The following is a 17,486-nucleotide window of genomic DNA, read 5'->3' on the forward strand; positions in this document are numbered from 1 at the left end:
AAACATATTTGTGAGTAAAAGTTCAATAAATAAGGTAACATAATGTGCATTACTCGGTACTAAGCAATTCAATTTATGTCTTTCTAAAATTCAGTAATATTATTTCATGATTAATATCCGGGGCAAAACATATTTGAGAATATGGATACCATATCTTATTTCTAGAAGTTGCTCTTTTATTTATTTTATCTATTCACAAAAGAATCTTTCCAGAGTTGTTGACTTCTTGAAGTTCCTTGTCTTCATAGATTTGCTTTGAGTTTAGTTTAGTTTATTTTTGAAGACTTAAAAAAACGTCGAGAAGTGGTTTCTCAACTTAACCTTAATGTATGTTAATTGATTTATTAAACTAAGAGCTCCATAAAGATTAGTTAATGCTCATTTCAATTAGACCATCTCAATATAAAAGCATGTTTGCAATGTCAAATAAGTGCCGCAATAATCAAATTTTAAGCTTCAGGCCAAGCAAGGGAAGAAGAATTTGAGTGTTGACTAGATTTTTTTTTTCAATTATTATTATTTTTCCTTACAAGTATATTTTTGTCTATCAAACTAATAAAAATAGACGGAAAGATTTTAATTGCTAAAATTAAAGAATTCAGAGATCATTTTGTAAAATAAAAAGAAAAAAATAAAGAAAAGAAAGAGAGAAAGAGAGAGTAAACAAACTATCATCTACTAAAAAAATTAGGAGACGTTTGGTTCATGGATTATAATCATGAGATTAGAAATATTTTTTATTTACGTGTATTTTTTATGAGAGAAAATACTATAGCGAACCATGAATCATGATTCAAATAATAGTTTAAATCTTTCAACCAAACGTCCCCTTAGTAATTATCGGTATCAATTACTAATCTTATTAAAAAATTCTCTCATGTCCTAAAAATAAATTAAAAAGGAAATATATGCAAATACTAGGGGACGCTAATGGGGCCCAACATCACCCACTAACATAAATTAAATCTCACAGTATAGAACTCATAAATACTATCCACTTTTTAGTAGTTGTGACGCTCATTTATGCTAGTGCCAAGCATATTTCGATCATAAATAACGTCATATATATATACCATTATTTAATAGTGAAAGTTCCTAGTCAAACGTCTTCTGACAAGATACTTCACCACAGTTTCACCCCAAAAAGAAAAGGAAAAAATAAAAAAATCTCCACCACAGTCCACAGCCCGTCCGTTACAATAATTTGTTGAAAGTTGAAAACGCAAAAGAAAGCCAACCATTATGACTTTGTAGTATGATCAAACTAGCATAAGGAAACATAAATGACGCATTTGTTTTTAAAATAATTTTATTTTTTATATAAAAATAAAAATGAAAATATTTTTAATTTTAGATAAAAATTATTTTTAAAAATACGTTTAGTAATTTTATTAAGAGATTATTTTCAGTATAAAAAACTCATTAATATATATATCTCTCTCTTTGCTTAAGAGAGGAAAAAATGAAAATAAAAAATGAAAAATAATTAAAAATTATTTTTCATTTCTCTCTCATTTTATACTAAAATAAAAATTTATTTTTATTTTTATTTTTTATCTTTAATTGTACTAAACGCTAATTTAAAATCATTTTCATTTTTTTTTAAAAAATGTGAAAAATAAAAACAAAAATAACTCTAAACACGGCAAAAAGTTACTAAGTGAAAGTCCAATTTCAATCAGCCACTTCCAGCATACTGTGTGGTATGAAAACCTCATAGGCCCTCTCACGGGGCATTAAGCCATTTAACATTACTTTAAAAGCGTCAATAATTCCTGACAGAATAAAGATAGATAACTATATTTTTTTCTGTTCAATAGTGGACTTTAATGCAAGTTCACAAAATAATATTTACTAAAAAAAGAGTAAATAAAGTTCCTCATACCATATATCGACTTCCAGTTATTGCCTACCAATATTCTTGTCAAGAAAGGCCAAAAAAAAAAATCTAAAAATATGGCTTCCGCAATCTTCACATTGTGACTCTTCAAACCCAATATTGTCAAAATTGTAAGGCAGTGATGTGACGCTTCCCCTCCTTTTTCCTTTTCAATTTTGTTACACTAAAACTCTAGCAATTAGTCTCTGTAGATATGCACGCTAAGCAACTTGAGAAAGTTAAATCAGGTTTTCCTGCAGCAAACAAGAAACACTTTTAAAAAACAATTTAAAAGATGCTATTAGTTTATTGCAAAGGAAAAACTAAGGGTGCTATTGAGCTTGAAGGAAATGAAACATGTTATCATTGTAGTCTATAGAGGTGAAAATTCAGATTGCCCAAACGAGCGGCACAAGGATGGGTTGGCCTAGCTCTGCCTAAAGCCCAATGAGCATCGGTCCGGGCCGGAACTTTATAAGAAAAAATTTCAAAAATAACAAAGGGCACTTCATAATACTTTTGGGCCTAAAGTATAGGCCTGGCCTGGTCCGAACACTCAGGCTGGCTGGGACGGGACCGGGCCAATAGTGAAGGTCCTTGGAATGGCCAAGCTTGAAGCTTAAGTTATCAAATATGGGTCGCCAAAAAGAGGATGAGGACACCATCTATTGGAATCATGCAAGTATTAAGCAAGGTCAAACATAAATAAAAGACTTAAAATGTGAAACAAAATCAGAATAAACTAAATAGTAAGCATTGGGTTTATTAGCAATTTAGCATCCAATCATTGTAGAATGTTGTGAGCAGATAACATAATAAAGGGCTTACTTCTTTTATTAAAAAGTTCAATGCAACATTTCATCCAATTCTTGCCTGTAAAGAGCTAGACTCTGCAATTACAGAAACGACAATCAACTGTTAAAATACATCGACATGTCGATAATTATGCACTCACATTAAAAAAAAAAAAAAGAAGAGGATAAATTGGATAAAAAAAAGGCATAAGCAATTCCCAGTTGTATTAAGCAATGATCATGTGCAAAAGTACTACCCAGTGCCTCAGAGACAAACCTCTGAACCTCAGGTTATGGGGGATAAGTCCAAATATCAGCAATTTTCATACAGTGAGAAACAATCACAATTTATCAAATTGAACAGAAAGAATTAAAGAGAGAATAACAACTTGTTGTTCTGTAAGAAAATGGAGTCAACCATACATCCGGCCTTGGGATAGACTATAATGTGTTAGTCCATGCATCCTCTACCCAGAATCATCGTTTCTTATTTTCTTTCTTTTTTTAATTTTTTTTTAATCAAGGCTAAATCATCATTACTAGCATGAGATAACTAAAATCTCAAGCACTGTATATGAGACCACAGCTAACCACAGCCCTCTTGAAACACAAAATACAATAAAATCTTGGACCGCATTTGCTAGCAGTATAAAATAAGGTTTACATAAAATTAGCAAGCATTGAAAGCCTTACGCAAAAGGTGAAATATGAAAACTCAGAAGACCGGTAAGATTTGAGCAAAGAATCCGTACATCTGTATAAGCATATACACCGGCCTCTGTTGGTCCTACAGGACTTCCCCTATTCATATATTTCCTGTCTTTGTATATGTAGAGAAGGGGGATCCCAGTGGATAACTCTAAGCTAATAACCTGTTTTCCAGAAAATTGAAAACTATTTGTTATAATGGACATTACTTAGTAGCAAGCAATTCGAGTTTTCAATTCAAGCTGAGATGTGAAATTTTCTAAGAGCTTTTTATTGTAGCAGAAAAAGTTAAATGTGACATTTTCTAAGTGCTTTTTACTGTAGAAACTTAAAACTGAAAATTCGAATCGGTAAAATGAACGAGGCAGAATGAAAGCTTTTTATTGTAGCAGAAGAAGTTAGATGTGACATTTTCTAAGTGCTTTTTACTATAGAAACTTAAAACTGAAAATTCGAATCGGTAAAATGAACGAGGCAGAATACAGTTTGCTACCTCCTGAGTAGTTAATCTGTCAAGATACATAATTATAGATCTCAATGAATTCCCATGAGCAGCCACCATCACATGCTTTCCGGATTGAAGATGCGGTTCAATCTGCAAAACACTTTCTTTTCAAAATCTGAACACAACAAGATTAAGACGGTTTTAACCCGAAAACATATAATTGAATCATAATATGTAAATATTGGATACCAAGAATAGCCTGGGCATGCTTACATGTTCAATGAAATAGGAAACAGCTCTTTCTGAACACATTTCCAAGCTCTCGCCTTTTGGGGGAGGAATATCATAACTTCTACGCCACTCGTGCACTTGCTCCTTACCGTATTTTTCAGCTGTCTCCTGCTTATTAAGACCCTGTAATTCTCCATACCTGAAAGAATGCATCTAGTAGTTTATATGTCTTCAAATATCAAGAGTACAATACAGATGCGAGTAAAAGAGAAATACATTCTCTCATTCAATTGCCAGGATGTTATAACTGGAATTGATTGGTTATTGGTCTCTTCACTGTAAATTTGAGTCCAACTTTCGGCTTGTTCATTCTCTCTGTGGATAATAATAGGCACCTAGGAAGCATGATTTGGTTAAACATATCAAATTTTCTTCCAAATTTGAAAAGTTGAATAACAACTTGTTTAGTTAGAAAACTAAGCAATTTAAATTACCAGATATGTCGATAATAGGCACCTAGGAAGCATGATTTGGTTAAACATATCAAATTTTCTTCCAAATTTGAAAAGTTGAATAACAACAACTTGTTTAGTTAGAAAACTAAGCAATTTAAATTACCAGATATGTCATCGAATAAAACAACAAATTCTAAAAGCATAAGCGAAGTTACCTTCTTGCGGCGGTGCTGAGTCATCGCAAGCATAGCTGTCATCTGTGCGCGAATCAGGGAAGATGTATATATCAAATCTACTGGTATGCTGCTAATTCTTTTACCAGCCTCGATTGCTTCATCTACGCCTCTCTTTGTCAAAGGCACATCAACGCAACCAGTGAACAAGTTCTTCTCATTCCACAAAGACTCACCATGCCGAATTAATATCAATGCAGCTTCCCCTACCAATAAAGACTACGGGATCAACATTCAATACTTAATACAGAAAACCCAACTTCCTAGACAAACAATTAACAGTTCCCAAAATCTGTCTCTTCATCCCATAATCAATGATCATATGGAAATCTAATGCACCAAATGCACGAACGCACACAAACCTGACGTTTTAAGAGAATCCTTGGTACTGTCACCTAAGTCAGATGTAGCAGTCTCATCCACCACCAAAGAATGAGAAGCCGAAGTGCGAATAATACGCAATCCAAACGGTCTAGAATTGCAATTCCCTCCGACGCCAGCTTCAAAACGCTTTGAGAAAAATCTCAAAGAGGAAATCCTTGATCCCTTTATAGACCCCAAACTATTGTCACAACCACAATGCTGAATGCCCCCAACAGATTGGTGCAGAACAGCTGCGTTCATTCTATTAATCCAATGAAGCATCGAAAACCAGAAGAAAAGTAAGCCAAATACACCTTCCATAATCAAAAGAATAAATACAATAACTGACTTTTTTGTCCAATTTTTGAAACTCAAAAAGGGCAGAGAGCTGAAGACATGATAATGCCCGTGAATTAGCCAACGGAGTAACACTACATTAATGGTATTTTACACGTAAAAGAAACCCAACTTCGTATTTTCTTTTTCATAAAATTTAAATCACTATGAGCAATGTGAATCAAAATTTCTCACTCCTTTCCACGGAAACCAGGTCCAGAACTTTCAGTCTTTTTATGCACTGTGCATTAAAATAAAATTTGAGACCAAAGAAAAAAAGGGAAAAACAAAACCCAGAAATAAAAACGCACAAAGAAAAAACACTAATTCCGATTAACAGGGAATGTACAAAAATAATAATAACAAATTCATCCCAAAATCCTAAAAGAAATTAAAAAAAAAAAACAGACAACAAATAAAGAGAGAAATAGTGTGAAACTCACATTGATATCAGATGCGCTTGAAGTATAGAGATTAGAGAGAGAGAGAGAGAGAGAGAGAGAGAGAGAGAGAGAAGGAAATATTCGAAGAAAAAAATAAAAAGATTTGGGGTGTTTGGTAAGCGAGAAAGTAAAATCGATCAAAAATTTGGAGAGATCAAAAAGGTCGATGCCAGAAAGGTGGCTGCGTTTGTACAAATTTAGCGGGGGAACACAAAACTTGCACGTCCAAACGACGTCGTAACATGTCGCTTTAATAAGTTAAAAGTAATATTTTCTATTTTTTCCCAACAGCATATGCTTTTTTTTTTAGTATCTTTTTTAGAATCTTTTCTTCGAGTAATTAAATTTTTTTTTTTTGGAATTAATCATTTGCGCTTGTTAAATTAGTTTAGTATTTTGATTAGCAAAAAAAAAAAAAAAGGTTTATTATATTATGCTTTCAAACTTAATCTTTTTTCTTAAATGGCTATTATTAAAAAAATTATATAAGTTATGACTAGGAAAAAGAAAAAAGAATTAAGGGGTTGTTCATAAACTGAAGAGATCATATAATAGTTTCAAATGAATCCTATAAGCATTATGAAATAGTTTGGTATCATAATTAACAAATACTATTTTGGATTAATCATCATTATCATTATTCTTGTCTGCTTTTTTGTATCTAACACGTTAGTTCAAGCCTACAACCCTTATTGCAACAAAGCATAGAAACCTAATTGTAACCCTTATCTAATACTTGAAGTTAATCCCTAGTGCGGCACGAGGAGCATTGCGGCGAGGCCGGGACAAGGCGCGAAGCGACGAGGACTGGGTAAGGTGAGGGAGGCTATCGTGGGGCGTATCTGGGTGAGAAGGCCAACTATGTGTGGTTAGGCTAGGCGAGGGAAGCCAACACGATGATTAGGTTAGACGAGAATGGCTATTAGCACAAAATAATCCACCTCCAATGCTCCTATCCTAGGAGCATTGGAGGTGGATTAGTTTGTGCTAATTTTTAACAATCTATCCTCTTTTTATTATAGAAAGGGATGAATATTGATGCAATCCCGTCCCCCATTATATATAGCATAAATTCAAGTGTCCGCTAATAAAACAATAATTAGCGGATTCAATTTTACTTAAAGGCTTTTCCCTTCCACTAAACCACAAGCCCAACGTCGCATAATGTATTGACTTGATAAAGACTTAAAGGGGGCCTATAAAACATCAAACTGTGAACCTATCCTGAGAGGAAAATAAAATAAAAAGTATTTTAGCTGTTGTACCCACCACATAGGTTGTCGTACCAATACTTTATTGTTTTTCTTGAAATTAAGGTCTCGTTCACTTTGTAGATTTGAGTTTTCAATTCAAGTTGAGATATGATATTTTTTGAGAACTTTTCACTGTAACAGAAAAAATTAGATGTGACATTTTCTGAGAGTTTTTTACTGTAGAAATTTAAAACTGAAAACTCGAATCGGTGAAATGAGATTAGAACCATTTTTTGTGAGGAAAAATACTGTAGTGAACTATGAACTATGATTCGAACCAGAGAACGAATCTTCTAACCAAACGGATTAAGTTTGTAGAACGAACAAGAGTCATATTAGTAGTGGCGAATCTAGTTATGGCGGATCTGAATTTGTTATCCTTGCGTTAAGACATGTGTGAATTTCTCTCTCCTTTCTTTTTAGTTGTTAGATATTTTTGGTTCTCTTCTTAATGTTCTTTACAAATTCTTTAGAAAAAGGGGGTTCTGACAATGTTCGTTGTTGCAAGGCGCAAGAAGGATGAAAATGTCGATAAGGATGGGGTTCTCGAGTTGGTTTTGCTATGCAGATAATGTCAACGGAAATATCAATATTGACGAATATATTGAAAAAAATGGATATCTTAAGAAAACATAAAAATCTTTTATTGAAATCCTACAAAATGAAAAACAATCAATATTTCTTAATTTGAACTACTTTAATAACAAAAAATAACACACATTACTATGAGAATATAAGGCCTCGTTCTTTTGAGTAAAAAATTTAAAAAAAGACAATTCGAGTTACAATTTTATTTGAGTTCATGTTCTTTTAAGTTTAAACTCGAGTTTAAATTCGAGTTCAAACTCGAGTTTAGAACTAAAACTCGAGTTCAAGTTTCCCCTTCAACTCGAGTTCATAAACTCGAACTCAAATTAAGGAACAGTATTTTTTTCTATTCATAAAAATGCTATAACTTTTTCGTTTTAATTCTGATTGAGATGATTTTTTTTCTATGCGTTGACAACGAAAAGACGAATAAAACCCGACCCATATACCCAATTAGAATTTTTCATCAGCATTGAGTTTTTATTAAAATACTATTTAAATACAAATTCAAGTTTTGACTCACTCAAACACAAACTCAAAAAGATTCTTATCTCAAATCATAACTCAAATGTACACAAACTCAAGTTACAAGTTCAACTCAAGTTATAACTCAAATTCAACTCAAGAATTATACTCAAGTTAAACTCCAAAAGAACAAGCCCTAAGATTTACTAGGAAATTGATTCACGTGCAGTAAAAGAAAATTTTCCTGGTGTTTTTGGATATTTTGTGGACATTTTAAAAAATATTCTGGATTTTCATGAATATTCACCAATATTGTAAATATTTTTGGATATTGTAGACATTTTACAATACTCCAAGATAAATATCTTTACCTCTCTTTATCTACGTCGAAACTTCAAAATATATACAATCTCTTGGAAATGTCGACAACGTTGCAGGCATTTTCATCCATGAGCACCAGGGTCGAATCTAAGACGAAATGAGGCAGGTTGGGGGTTGTTTTTTGGGTGTCGTGTCAACCACGTCGCTCTCTACCATCCTACTCCCATCTGGTATCTTTCTTGGTTATTTGCTACAGCTAATGGTGATGGAAGTGTTCTGCTAGCAGCTTAGTTTGGATGTGCATGTCGTGCACGTGCTTTGGTTCGGTGGCACACGTTGACGTGCTTTTTAAACCTTTTCTTGTTGTTTCACTGCTGAAAGCTGTGCCATTGTTGCTTGTGAGTATTTTATCCATTCTATTTCGATTAGTTTGAGTTAGTAATGACAGTGCTTTTAACTCAACTTTTCTTTTTTTCTTTTATGTATATCTCGCTTATTGTGTGTTTGTCTCTGTTTTTTGTCTATTGATTTGTTTCTTAACTGTTTTTTTTTTTTTTTTGGCCTTACTGCTATGGGATTCTCGATATTGGTTGACCAATAGATGCTTCCATCGATTGTAAAGGATATGTTAAAAAGTCAAATTTGTGTTCGATTTTCAGTTCACCTATTTTGATGTCTGTTTCTAGAGCTCGGTAAACATTGTTGTCCATTGAGCTTTTCATTCGAGCTCACACTGTTTCCCTCATCGTATGTTAAGAATAGTTAAAAGAGAATTTTTATGGTGTTATTTCTTTTTTGAAAATATCGGTGTTTCCTGTTTATTAGCTGTCGTATCTGTATTATTTTTTTAATTTAATTTGACTTTTAATAAGATTTAATACATATCTGAGGGTTAATAAATAGAGAACACTTGTGTTTTCAAAAGAGATGAAACACCAGAGGACTGTAACCATTGCTAAAGAAGCTAGTACAAAAAGATCTTTAGTACATAACTATTGAGACTGTAAATTGCAATAATTTGGAAGAGGACTGTAAATTCTAATAATTTAGAAGAGGGTTATTTGGGTAAAAAAAACTATCGTACCAATAATGTATAGTCGTAGACTTTATAATTTTGTATTTTTTTTTTTCTATTTTGGTATAGTTCTAATCACCGCCATAGGTTTCCTTTTCGAAAAAAAAAAAAAAAAAATCATTTTTTTTGCGGAGACAAAAATTAGTATTATCTAATAGTACTGCATTTTTTTTTTTTTTATAAAAATTGTATCATCTAATATTTTTACTTACTAGTGTTTCTTAATTAATGATTCGAGCAGCAAACTAAACTTTGGAAAGCCACAATTAAGTAGTTCAAGTGATCACCAAATCTCATAGATCCGAAACTACTATCATGTCTAACACTTTGTTCTAGTACAGACTGTTAAAAGCCACATAAAATTAAGTACGAGAGGCACGTACCTAAAAAGAAAAAAGAAGGGAAAAAATGGCACCCAATAAACCAAAAATAAAGAGCTAGTGATCCTTTTACAATAAGTATCAATTTATTATTACTGATCATTAGCAAGATTTATTATTACTCATCATCCTCATCATCATCAGGGAAGTACCGCTTAAGCACTTGCTCACACTCAGCCAAGGGCTTCTCCAACAAGAACCCCATGTTGTTGACAATGTGCTTGTTGTTGACGACCCCGTTCATGTAGCGTGTCAGCAAGGCGCTGGCGCGGCTGCGTCCCGGATCGGGCATTTCGCAGGCGGCGATCGGACTGCTCTCCAGCACGCACTCGCAGATCTGGTCCTCATGGTCGTCTTCAACCTTGATGTTGTATGTTCCGGTTGAGTCAGTCACTGCGTGCGAGCTGTATCTGAGCTCTAAGGTTTCCCTGTCTAAGCAGTCAAGTCTCACCTTTGCACCTAATAAAACCATATAGAATTTTGTTTCAAGTTGGCAGCAATTTAAGCGCAGGGCAAAATACTATGGATGGTATTTCATGATTAAAAAATAATGAAGCTAGCTAGGTGAGAAGTAGTGCATGAATGCATGTTTAAATTGAGAGTTCAAATCATCCTAGTTTTAAGTTGAACAGTGTTTTCTCTTATAAAAAATTTTAAATTAACCTAATTTGAACCCTCAAATCAAACAAGCAAGAAATCTTTAAGCACAATGTGAAAATTTTAAGCCGCATGAATTAAGGATGTATTTGGCAGAGCTTTTTAAAAACTGCTTTTGGCTTTCTAAGTCTATAAACTACTTCTTAAAGTGTTTGGATGATTTATTAGAAGACCTTTGGCTCTCTAAAGGGTTTTAAAAATGTAATTTTTAAAAACAACTCTTCTGAATAGACTTTAAAACTTTTATCCTAACTTCATTTGAGACATTATAATCCTCATCATAACATTTTTTATTGCTAAAAATTTTTAACAATTGTTTTGAAGAGTCACAACTTTTACTTCTCTTATTCTACGTACTAAAAACACAAGTAAAAACTCTACCAATCGAACCTAAGTCCCATTTTTAAAACAGGGGGTTCTGTGCCTTACTACTTTGTGACTTGTAATTAAGCGTCAAACATAAGTGGTACACAATATTTAGCATAAAAATGTTGCTTCTCCAAGTAATATTCTTGTAATACATTAATGGCTCTATGTAAAATTATGCGGAAACATTATGGATCAACAACGATGATTGGTTATAATTCAGAAATTAATTTTCTAATTAAAAGCATCCAGGAATCTAGGAATATTGATACTAGCTCGGTATTATATATGAATGGGAAAACTAATGTGTTTTATGTAATTAAGTCATAATGTCATCCGTCTAATATTTCTGTTATTTGGAAGCACTTCTAATTAAAATACATAATCAGTAAAACATGCATTGTCCCTTAAAAAAAAAAATCTGCATTGAGGCTTATATTTTATTATGTGTAACACTAATGAACACACAACAACATAACAAGTGTTTGATGAACAATGTAGTTGTATATTAGTAAGAAGTAAAAAGGGAAGGCGACATATATATATATATGTGTGTATAATATGTGTATATAAATGGAAGTTAAGTACTAGTGTGTGTAAAGAAAGAATACCGGGAATGTAATAGGTAGCAGTGGTCTCGAAGCCGGCATGGCAAGTGTCACAGTAAACGCGGCCGATGATGTGGAAGGGCGTGCCGACGGGGAGATGTGCGCCAACGAGCGCAGGGAGCACGCAGAGGGCGAACAACAGCAAAAGCCTAGCCATGGCAAATGGTGGATAATGAAAAAGAACTGTTAAAACTGTTCAACAAAAATAAGAAGAAAGGAAGAGACTAAATGAAGTCCTCAACTGAATTGTAATTTATAACCCAAAAATTGGATTTTAAAAGTGAGGGACTACGGACTAGGCTTCTTCTTCTCTATTAGTCGGTGGTCAGTCACGTTCAACAAAGCGCCTCCTACGGCTCATTTATGATTTAATTTGTTTTCTGTATTCTCCATTAATTGCACGAAGTGAAACATAAAGTCCACTTGATCTAACATACTGTTCATATTTCATGAGCTAGGCAGTTTTGACACACAGTTTGTTTTTGTATTTAATATCAGCTTCTCATTAATTATTTGTGTTGGTAACAATTGAGAGATCGATGCTATTTACCTAGCTTGCATTGCCTAATCAAAATGGTCCATAATTGTGGGTCTCATGTTGAACCAATATTTTGCTACATCTACGTCGTAATTTAAGTTATATATAGACATATATATATATATATATATATATATATATAGATGACCCTTTATACCGTTACATAATATTATATATAAATTATTACATATTTATACATATATATATATATATCAAATATTGGGTGCATAATGTTTACTGAGAATCATTTCGTACATATGGCCCTTGGTATTTACATTATACGAAAGAGAAGCACTTGAAGTACTAAATGAAATAGTTATTAGTTTGGTAATGGTTGGAGCAGCAAACTCGGATTTGGCAAGAATCTCATTTTTCTCTCAGAAGTATGTAGTGAAATATGTGTGTGTGTGTGTGTGTTTTTTTTTTTTTTTTTTTTTTTTTTTTTTTTTTTTTTTTATGTGATAAGTGTTTGCTTGGGGTTTTAATAGATTCTTATTTGAAAAAAAAAAAAATAGATCCTCAAGTCACTACCAAATTATAAGATATTTTCTCATGGATCTTTCTAAGATTGGCATGTAGGAGACCTAGCTTGAAGGAAGCGGAATCATATGAAAAGGAAAGGAGAGATGGGGTTTTTTTTTTTTTTTTTTTCTTACGGAGAGAGGCTAAGATTGGAGACTTTTAATGCATGTCATGGATCTCAAGGACAAAATCATCGTATCTAGCGTATCCTCATTTAATGGTTTTGATACTTATTTCTAATTACCTTAAATTGTGGGCATCTGATCAGTTTAACTTTTGAGCAACACATGTGCATTACTGATAAAAAGATCTAGGTCAAATTCAAAAATGACAAAACACGCAAACTCACACACTCTTACAGCTTCATAGCATCAGAATTAAACTTCTCTTCTCGAAAAAGGAGAGAGAAATCACATCTTTGATTAAAAAAAATATATACTACCTTAAAAAAAGTAATAAAGAAAACATTTTCAATACTTTAAACTGTGCAAACAAATAGTGTTTATAATCTTATCTACTTTAATTCAAACTTTATTCACTTTTCGAAGCCTTTTGATTAACTTTCTTTCTCTCTTTTTTTTTAAAGGCGGTTTCACCATATCCAAATGCCTGATGCCACCAGACCAAATGGTCTTAGACAAGTCATTTGAGAGTCTTAGTAAAGATATTAGACTATTGCTATTTTAATTCCAGTTAATCAAAACAGTGGAAATAATGTAAATTCTAGTCATAGTTTTGGACAATACACTGCTAATCTTGCCTCGGCAAGCAAGCCTTACCGTTCTCCTGTTGCAAGTCCAGAAATTGCAGCTGATCCAAACTGGTTCTCTGACTCTGGTGCTACGAACCACATTACAAATGAGCTGGCTAATTTCTGAATTTTTGGTTCAGAGTATTGTGGTCATGATAAAGTGCAGATAGGAAATGGTGAAGATCTGAATATTTCCTCTATTGGTTCAACCTCATTCTGTTAAAACTGATGATATATATTGTTCCTTTTTCTTGGAATTGAAGTGCAGCAGAATTTCAGATGGTTTACATTAAGGGTGAACATCGGGTGGGTTGGGTAGATTTTTGAGATTTTTCAACCCATCTAATTAAGTTTGGATCGGTTGATTTCAATTAATTTAACACACCTAATCAACTCAAAATTTAAAATCAACCCACCCAATTAAAATTTAAGTGGGTTCATCAGGTTGAACATAATAAAGAAATAAAAAATAAATAAAGCTAATCATTCAACCCAAAATAAGAAATGTATAAAAAAAAGCTAACTTTCATCATAATATTAGTTTTATAAAACTCTAAAATTATCACATAAGTTATAAACTAATATAAAAATAAAATATATGCAATCAAGTTCAAATATATAAGTTATAAACTAGCAAACAAACAATAATAAAAACTCATTTAATGTAAAACATGATATGTTGTCAAGTAAATAATGTAAAATATGAGACAAAAATTATATATTATTATGAGGTAGGAAAATATTTATTTATATAGATAAATAGATTTGGTGGGTTCTAATTTGGGTTAAGAAAAACTCAACCCAAACCCACTCAATTAATAGTCGGGTTAGGTGAGTTGGATTGAACTCTTAATCCGTTTAGTCGGGTTCGCGTTAAAATGGGTTGGGTTATGTTGGTTAATTGGGTTCGTCGGTTTTTTTTTCACCCCTACTTGCTAGTGAGCAACTGTCTACGTCTTACGGTGATGATATTGATAATCCTTCTTTATGTGGAAGTATTGTAGGTGTCTACAATAGGCTTGAGATTGCTTTTAGTATAAATTGAGCCTTTTAGTTCATGCAGCATCCTTTGTCTACTCACTGGAAGGCTGTAAAAAAGAATCCTGCTCTATCTCAAAGGCACACTTTCTCATGTATTGCAACTCATGGATATATTCTCTTGAAATTTCTTTGGTTGGTTATTCAGATACTGATTGGGCCTCTAATTCCAATGATCGTCAATCTACTTCTGGCTCTTGTGTTTTTCTTTCTTGGCGACAATCTTGTTACTTGGAGCGCTAAGAAGCAATGTACTTTGTCTTGCAGTATAGTACTGAAGCTGAGTATCGAACTCTTGCTCATGTTGTCTCTGATGTTGTCTGGTTCCAATATTTTTTAGCTGATTTAAAAGTTGTTCTACCTAGGCCTCCTGTTCTTTGGGTTGACGATCTTAGTATTGTTGCTTTGGCTGTTCTTCATGCTCTCACAAAGCATGTTGAACTTGATTTGTACTTGTTTGCGATAAGATTTTCAACAAGCAACTTGTGGTTGTTGCCGAAAATCACAAGAAAATCACAAGCGCACGATGTCGTGACAAGTAATAGAGAAGTGGGTTCTCACGAGAATTGCATTAATTCAATTAAGTACCGAAGTCGGTAACCCAAAGATTATTCAAACGACTAAAATTAAACTAAAAATAATAAAAATAAAATAAATATCCTATATTCCTTAGGTTTACAACTCACCAAAATTAATCATATATGAAAATTCCAATTTAAATTAATTCATGTCTATTTCCTATCCTGACAGAGAATTTCTCTAATTTATTCATTAATCTTTCTCAAGCATTAATAAAATATTTCAACTAGCAAATTCTACATCTCTGTCAAAAATCTAAAACTAACAAAATTCATTAAGAGCAAGAAATTCATAAACACTGCACAAGGTTCATAAATATCTCTATCCTATGACAATTATCTCATGGTATTTCAATCCTGGATGAATTCAATTATCACTTTTCAGTCTCAAATCAAATACCAAATCATGCAATTGTATGATCAGGAAAAACACAAGCATTAAGTATAAATTGAAATACTCAATATATTTAAGAATAAAACAAGAATTAATAAAAAAATCTAAACAATCATAATCCGCCTACATTTAGCTCTAGATAAACAACTACTCCATAAATAAAAATAAATCAATAAAAATTAAAGGTTGGAACCTTCTTAAATTACAAAAATTAAAGATGGAATATTTAAAAAGAAAAACCCAGGGAGGTGTCACAATTCTCCAAGTGTGACTCCCAAATTTTTAATCTCTTCTTCTTGATCTTCAACATAATGAGTATGTTTGGTGGAGGGGTTTGAACCATGATTTAAATGGTTCTGCTACAATATTTTTCTTATAAAAATTTAGGGTATGTTCATTTTATGACTTAAGTTATATTGTTACAGTATTTCTCTCATAAAAATTTAAATTTAATTTTTTTATTACAGTATTTTTCTTTCACATACACAATTCAATTCATGCAAAAGAACAAACACTTAAATTTTAGTTCAAACTATGTTCTTTGAAGTATCCATGAACCAAACAACTCTAATATCTCCCCAAGAACTATTGAAAACAAAAATCCCAACTAAAACTAAAGAGGAAGGCTGTGTAGATGAAGAAACGGAGTCTTGAAAATCCCCCATTGTGGCTGGAAGATATATAAAGCCCTAAATTCCACGTCGCAAGAAAGTAAAACGAGAGCATTTAGGGCCTACTGACGCAGGCTGCCAAATGGAAAAAAATTGACTGGGCGGAAGGAAAGCAATACACGAGCTGAGGGCGCACGCGAGAAAACAAGAAGCGCGGAACATGGGATCCGGCACGCTGACTAAAGAGGAAGGCTGCAAGCGACGCGTGGCGGAATTCCATTTGTGAGACGCTGTCGCTGCAGAGGCTTGAACAGGCTATAAAGGAGAGTGGCGTGGCGAGATTGAAGTCCATCGGACGGCTGGGTTCGCGCGTTACAGTTGCTACAAACGCCTACTTGTGGTGAGAGTTTGGAACTGTTTTAATTCTGATATCACATTTCCATATTTGAATTTTTATTTTAAGTTTAAATATAATTTTATGTGAGAATTTTTTATTATAATAAAAAAATATAATTATAATTAAAATTTTAAATTAGTGAGATAAACGAGACCTGAATTTATTCATTTTTTGATCTCTTTAATCCCAATCAAGCTTCAATTTTTCCATATTTCACCTTATACCTAATTTACCTACACAAATATTCAAGTAAAAAAAAATTATAAGGATAAAATAATTAATTAGAGGGGAAAACCTAAATAAAATAAGCAAAAATAGTAAGAAATATGCCAATATGAAAAGTTTAAGAAAGTATATAGGTAAATTTTTAGTTATAGAAATTAATAGGTCATAACTTGTCAAGTTATGGTTCATAACTAGATAAGTTATGAACAAACTTGTCAAGTTATGATTCATAACCAGATAATTTATGGACAATAACTTGTCAAGTTATGATTCATAACCAGACAAGTTATGGACGAAAACAGTAATTTAGCATATTTATTAACTTATGTAAACTATTAACTTATTAATTTTAATTTATCTCAAGTCTTAACCTATTTTCTTCTTTCTCTTAAATAAGACGAAACTAAACTAAAAGTCAAATAAGGAGCGAAAATAAATCCATTTTATAGACATACCATGGTTCAACACGTTCTCTTTTCTGATCAAACAGTTGACAATATTCACAATAGCTCTTGCAGCTCCTAGATTTCATTTTCTGAAGAACAAGCTCACTGTAGTTCCACCACACATGAGTTTGAGAGGGGCTATTGAGATTTGTTAGGAGGCTGTTGTAACTGATTCAGAATTCGTTATAAGTCCTACAGATATTGCAAGAAGTTAGAAGAGAACTCTACAGAGCATGAAGTTAGTTAAGTAATTCTATAAGATCTATATAACATAGAATTGCTGTAATGATAAAGTATTAGAGTCAATATATATATATATATATATGGATATGTATATATATATATATATATATATATATATATATTTTTATAACAATATCTCTCTC

The 17,486-nt window shown here is 32.6% G+C and overlaps 2 protein-coding genes across 2 annotated transcripts; both read right to left on the reverse strand.

Moving 5' to 3' along the window:
- Positions 1–2,077: 2,077 nt before the first annotated feature.
- On the reverse strand, positions 2,078–5,369 carry LOC21399638 (2,3-bisphosphoglycerate-dependent phosphoglycerate mutase). The gene is made up of 8 exons (XM_024161775.1): positions 5,108–5,369; positions 4,728–4,951; positions 4,334–4,452; positions 4,100–4,256; positions 3,875–3,976; positions 3,426–3,545; positions 2,708–2,769; positions 2,078–2,133 (listed from the first exon to the last, which is right to left on the reverse strand). Exons 1-7 carry the CDS (start codon positions 5,367–5,369, stop codon positions 2,725–2,727), a joined length of 1,029 nt encoding a protein of 342 aa, XP_024017543.1. The 3' UTR covers positions 2,078–2,133; positions 2,708–2,724.
- Positions 5,370–10,087: 4,718 nt separating this feature from the next.
- LOC21399639 (protein DOWNSTREAM OF FLC) lies at positions 10,088–11,757 on the reverse strand. Its single transcript, XM_024161776.1, has 2 exons — positions 11,604–11,757; positions 10,088–10,428 (listed from the first exon to the last, which is right to left on the reverse strand). The coding sequence occupies exons 1-2, from the start codon at positions 11,755–11,757 to the stop codon at positions 10,088–10,090; spliced, it is 495 nt and encodes a 164-aa protein (XP_024017544.1).
- Positions 11,758–17,486: the final 5,729 nt, after the last annotated feature.

The sequence above is a fragment of the Morus notabilis genome, unplaced genomic scaffold (assembly GCF_000414095.1).
Source record: "Morus notabilis unplaced genomic scaffold, ASM41409v2 Scaffold841, whole genome shotgun sequence".
Classification (NCBI taxonomy): Eukaryota; Viridiplantae; Streptophyta; class Magnoliopsida; order Rosales; family Moraceae; genus Morus; species Morus notabilis.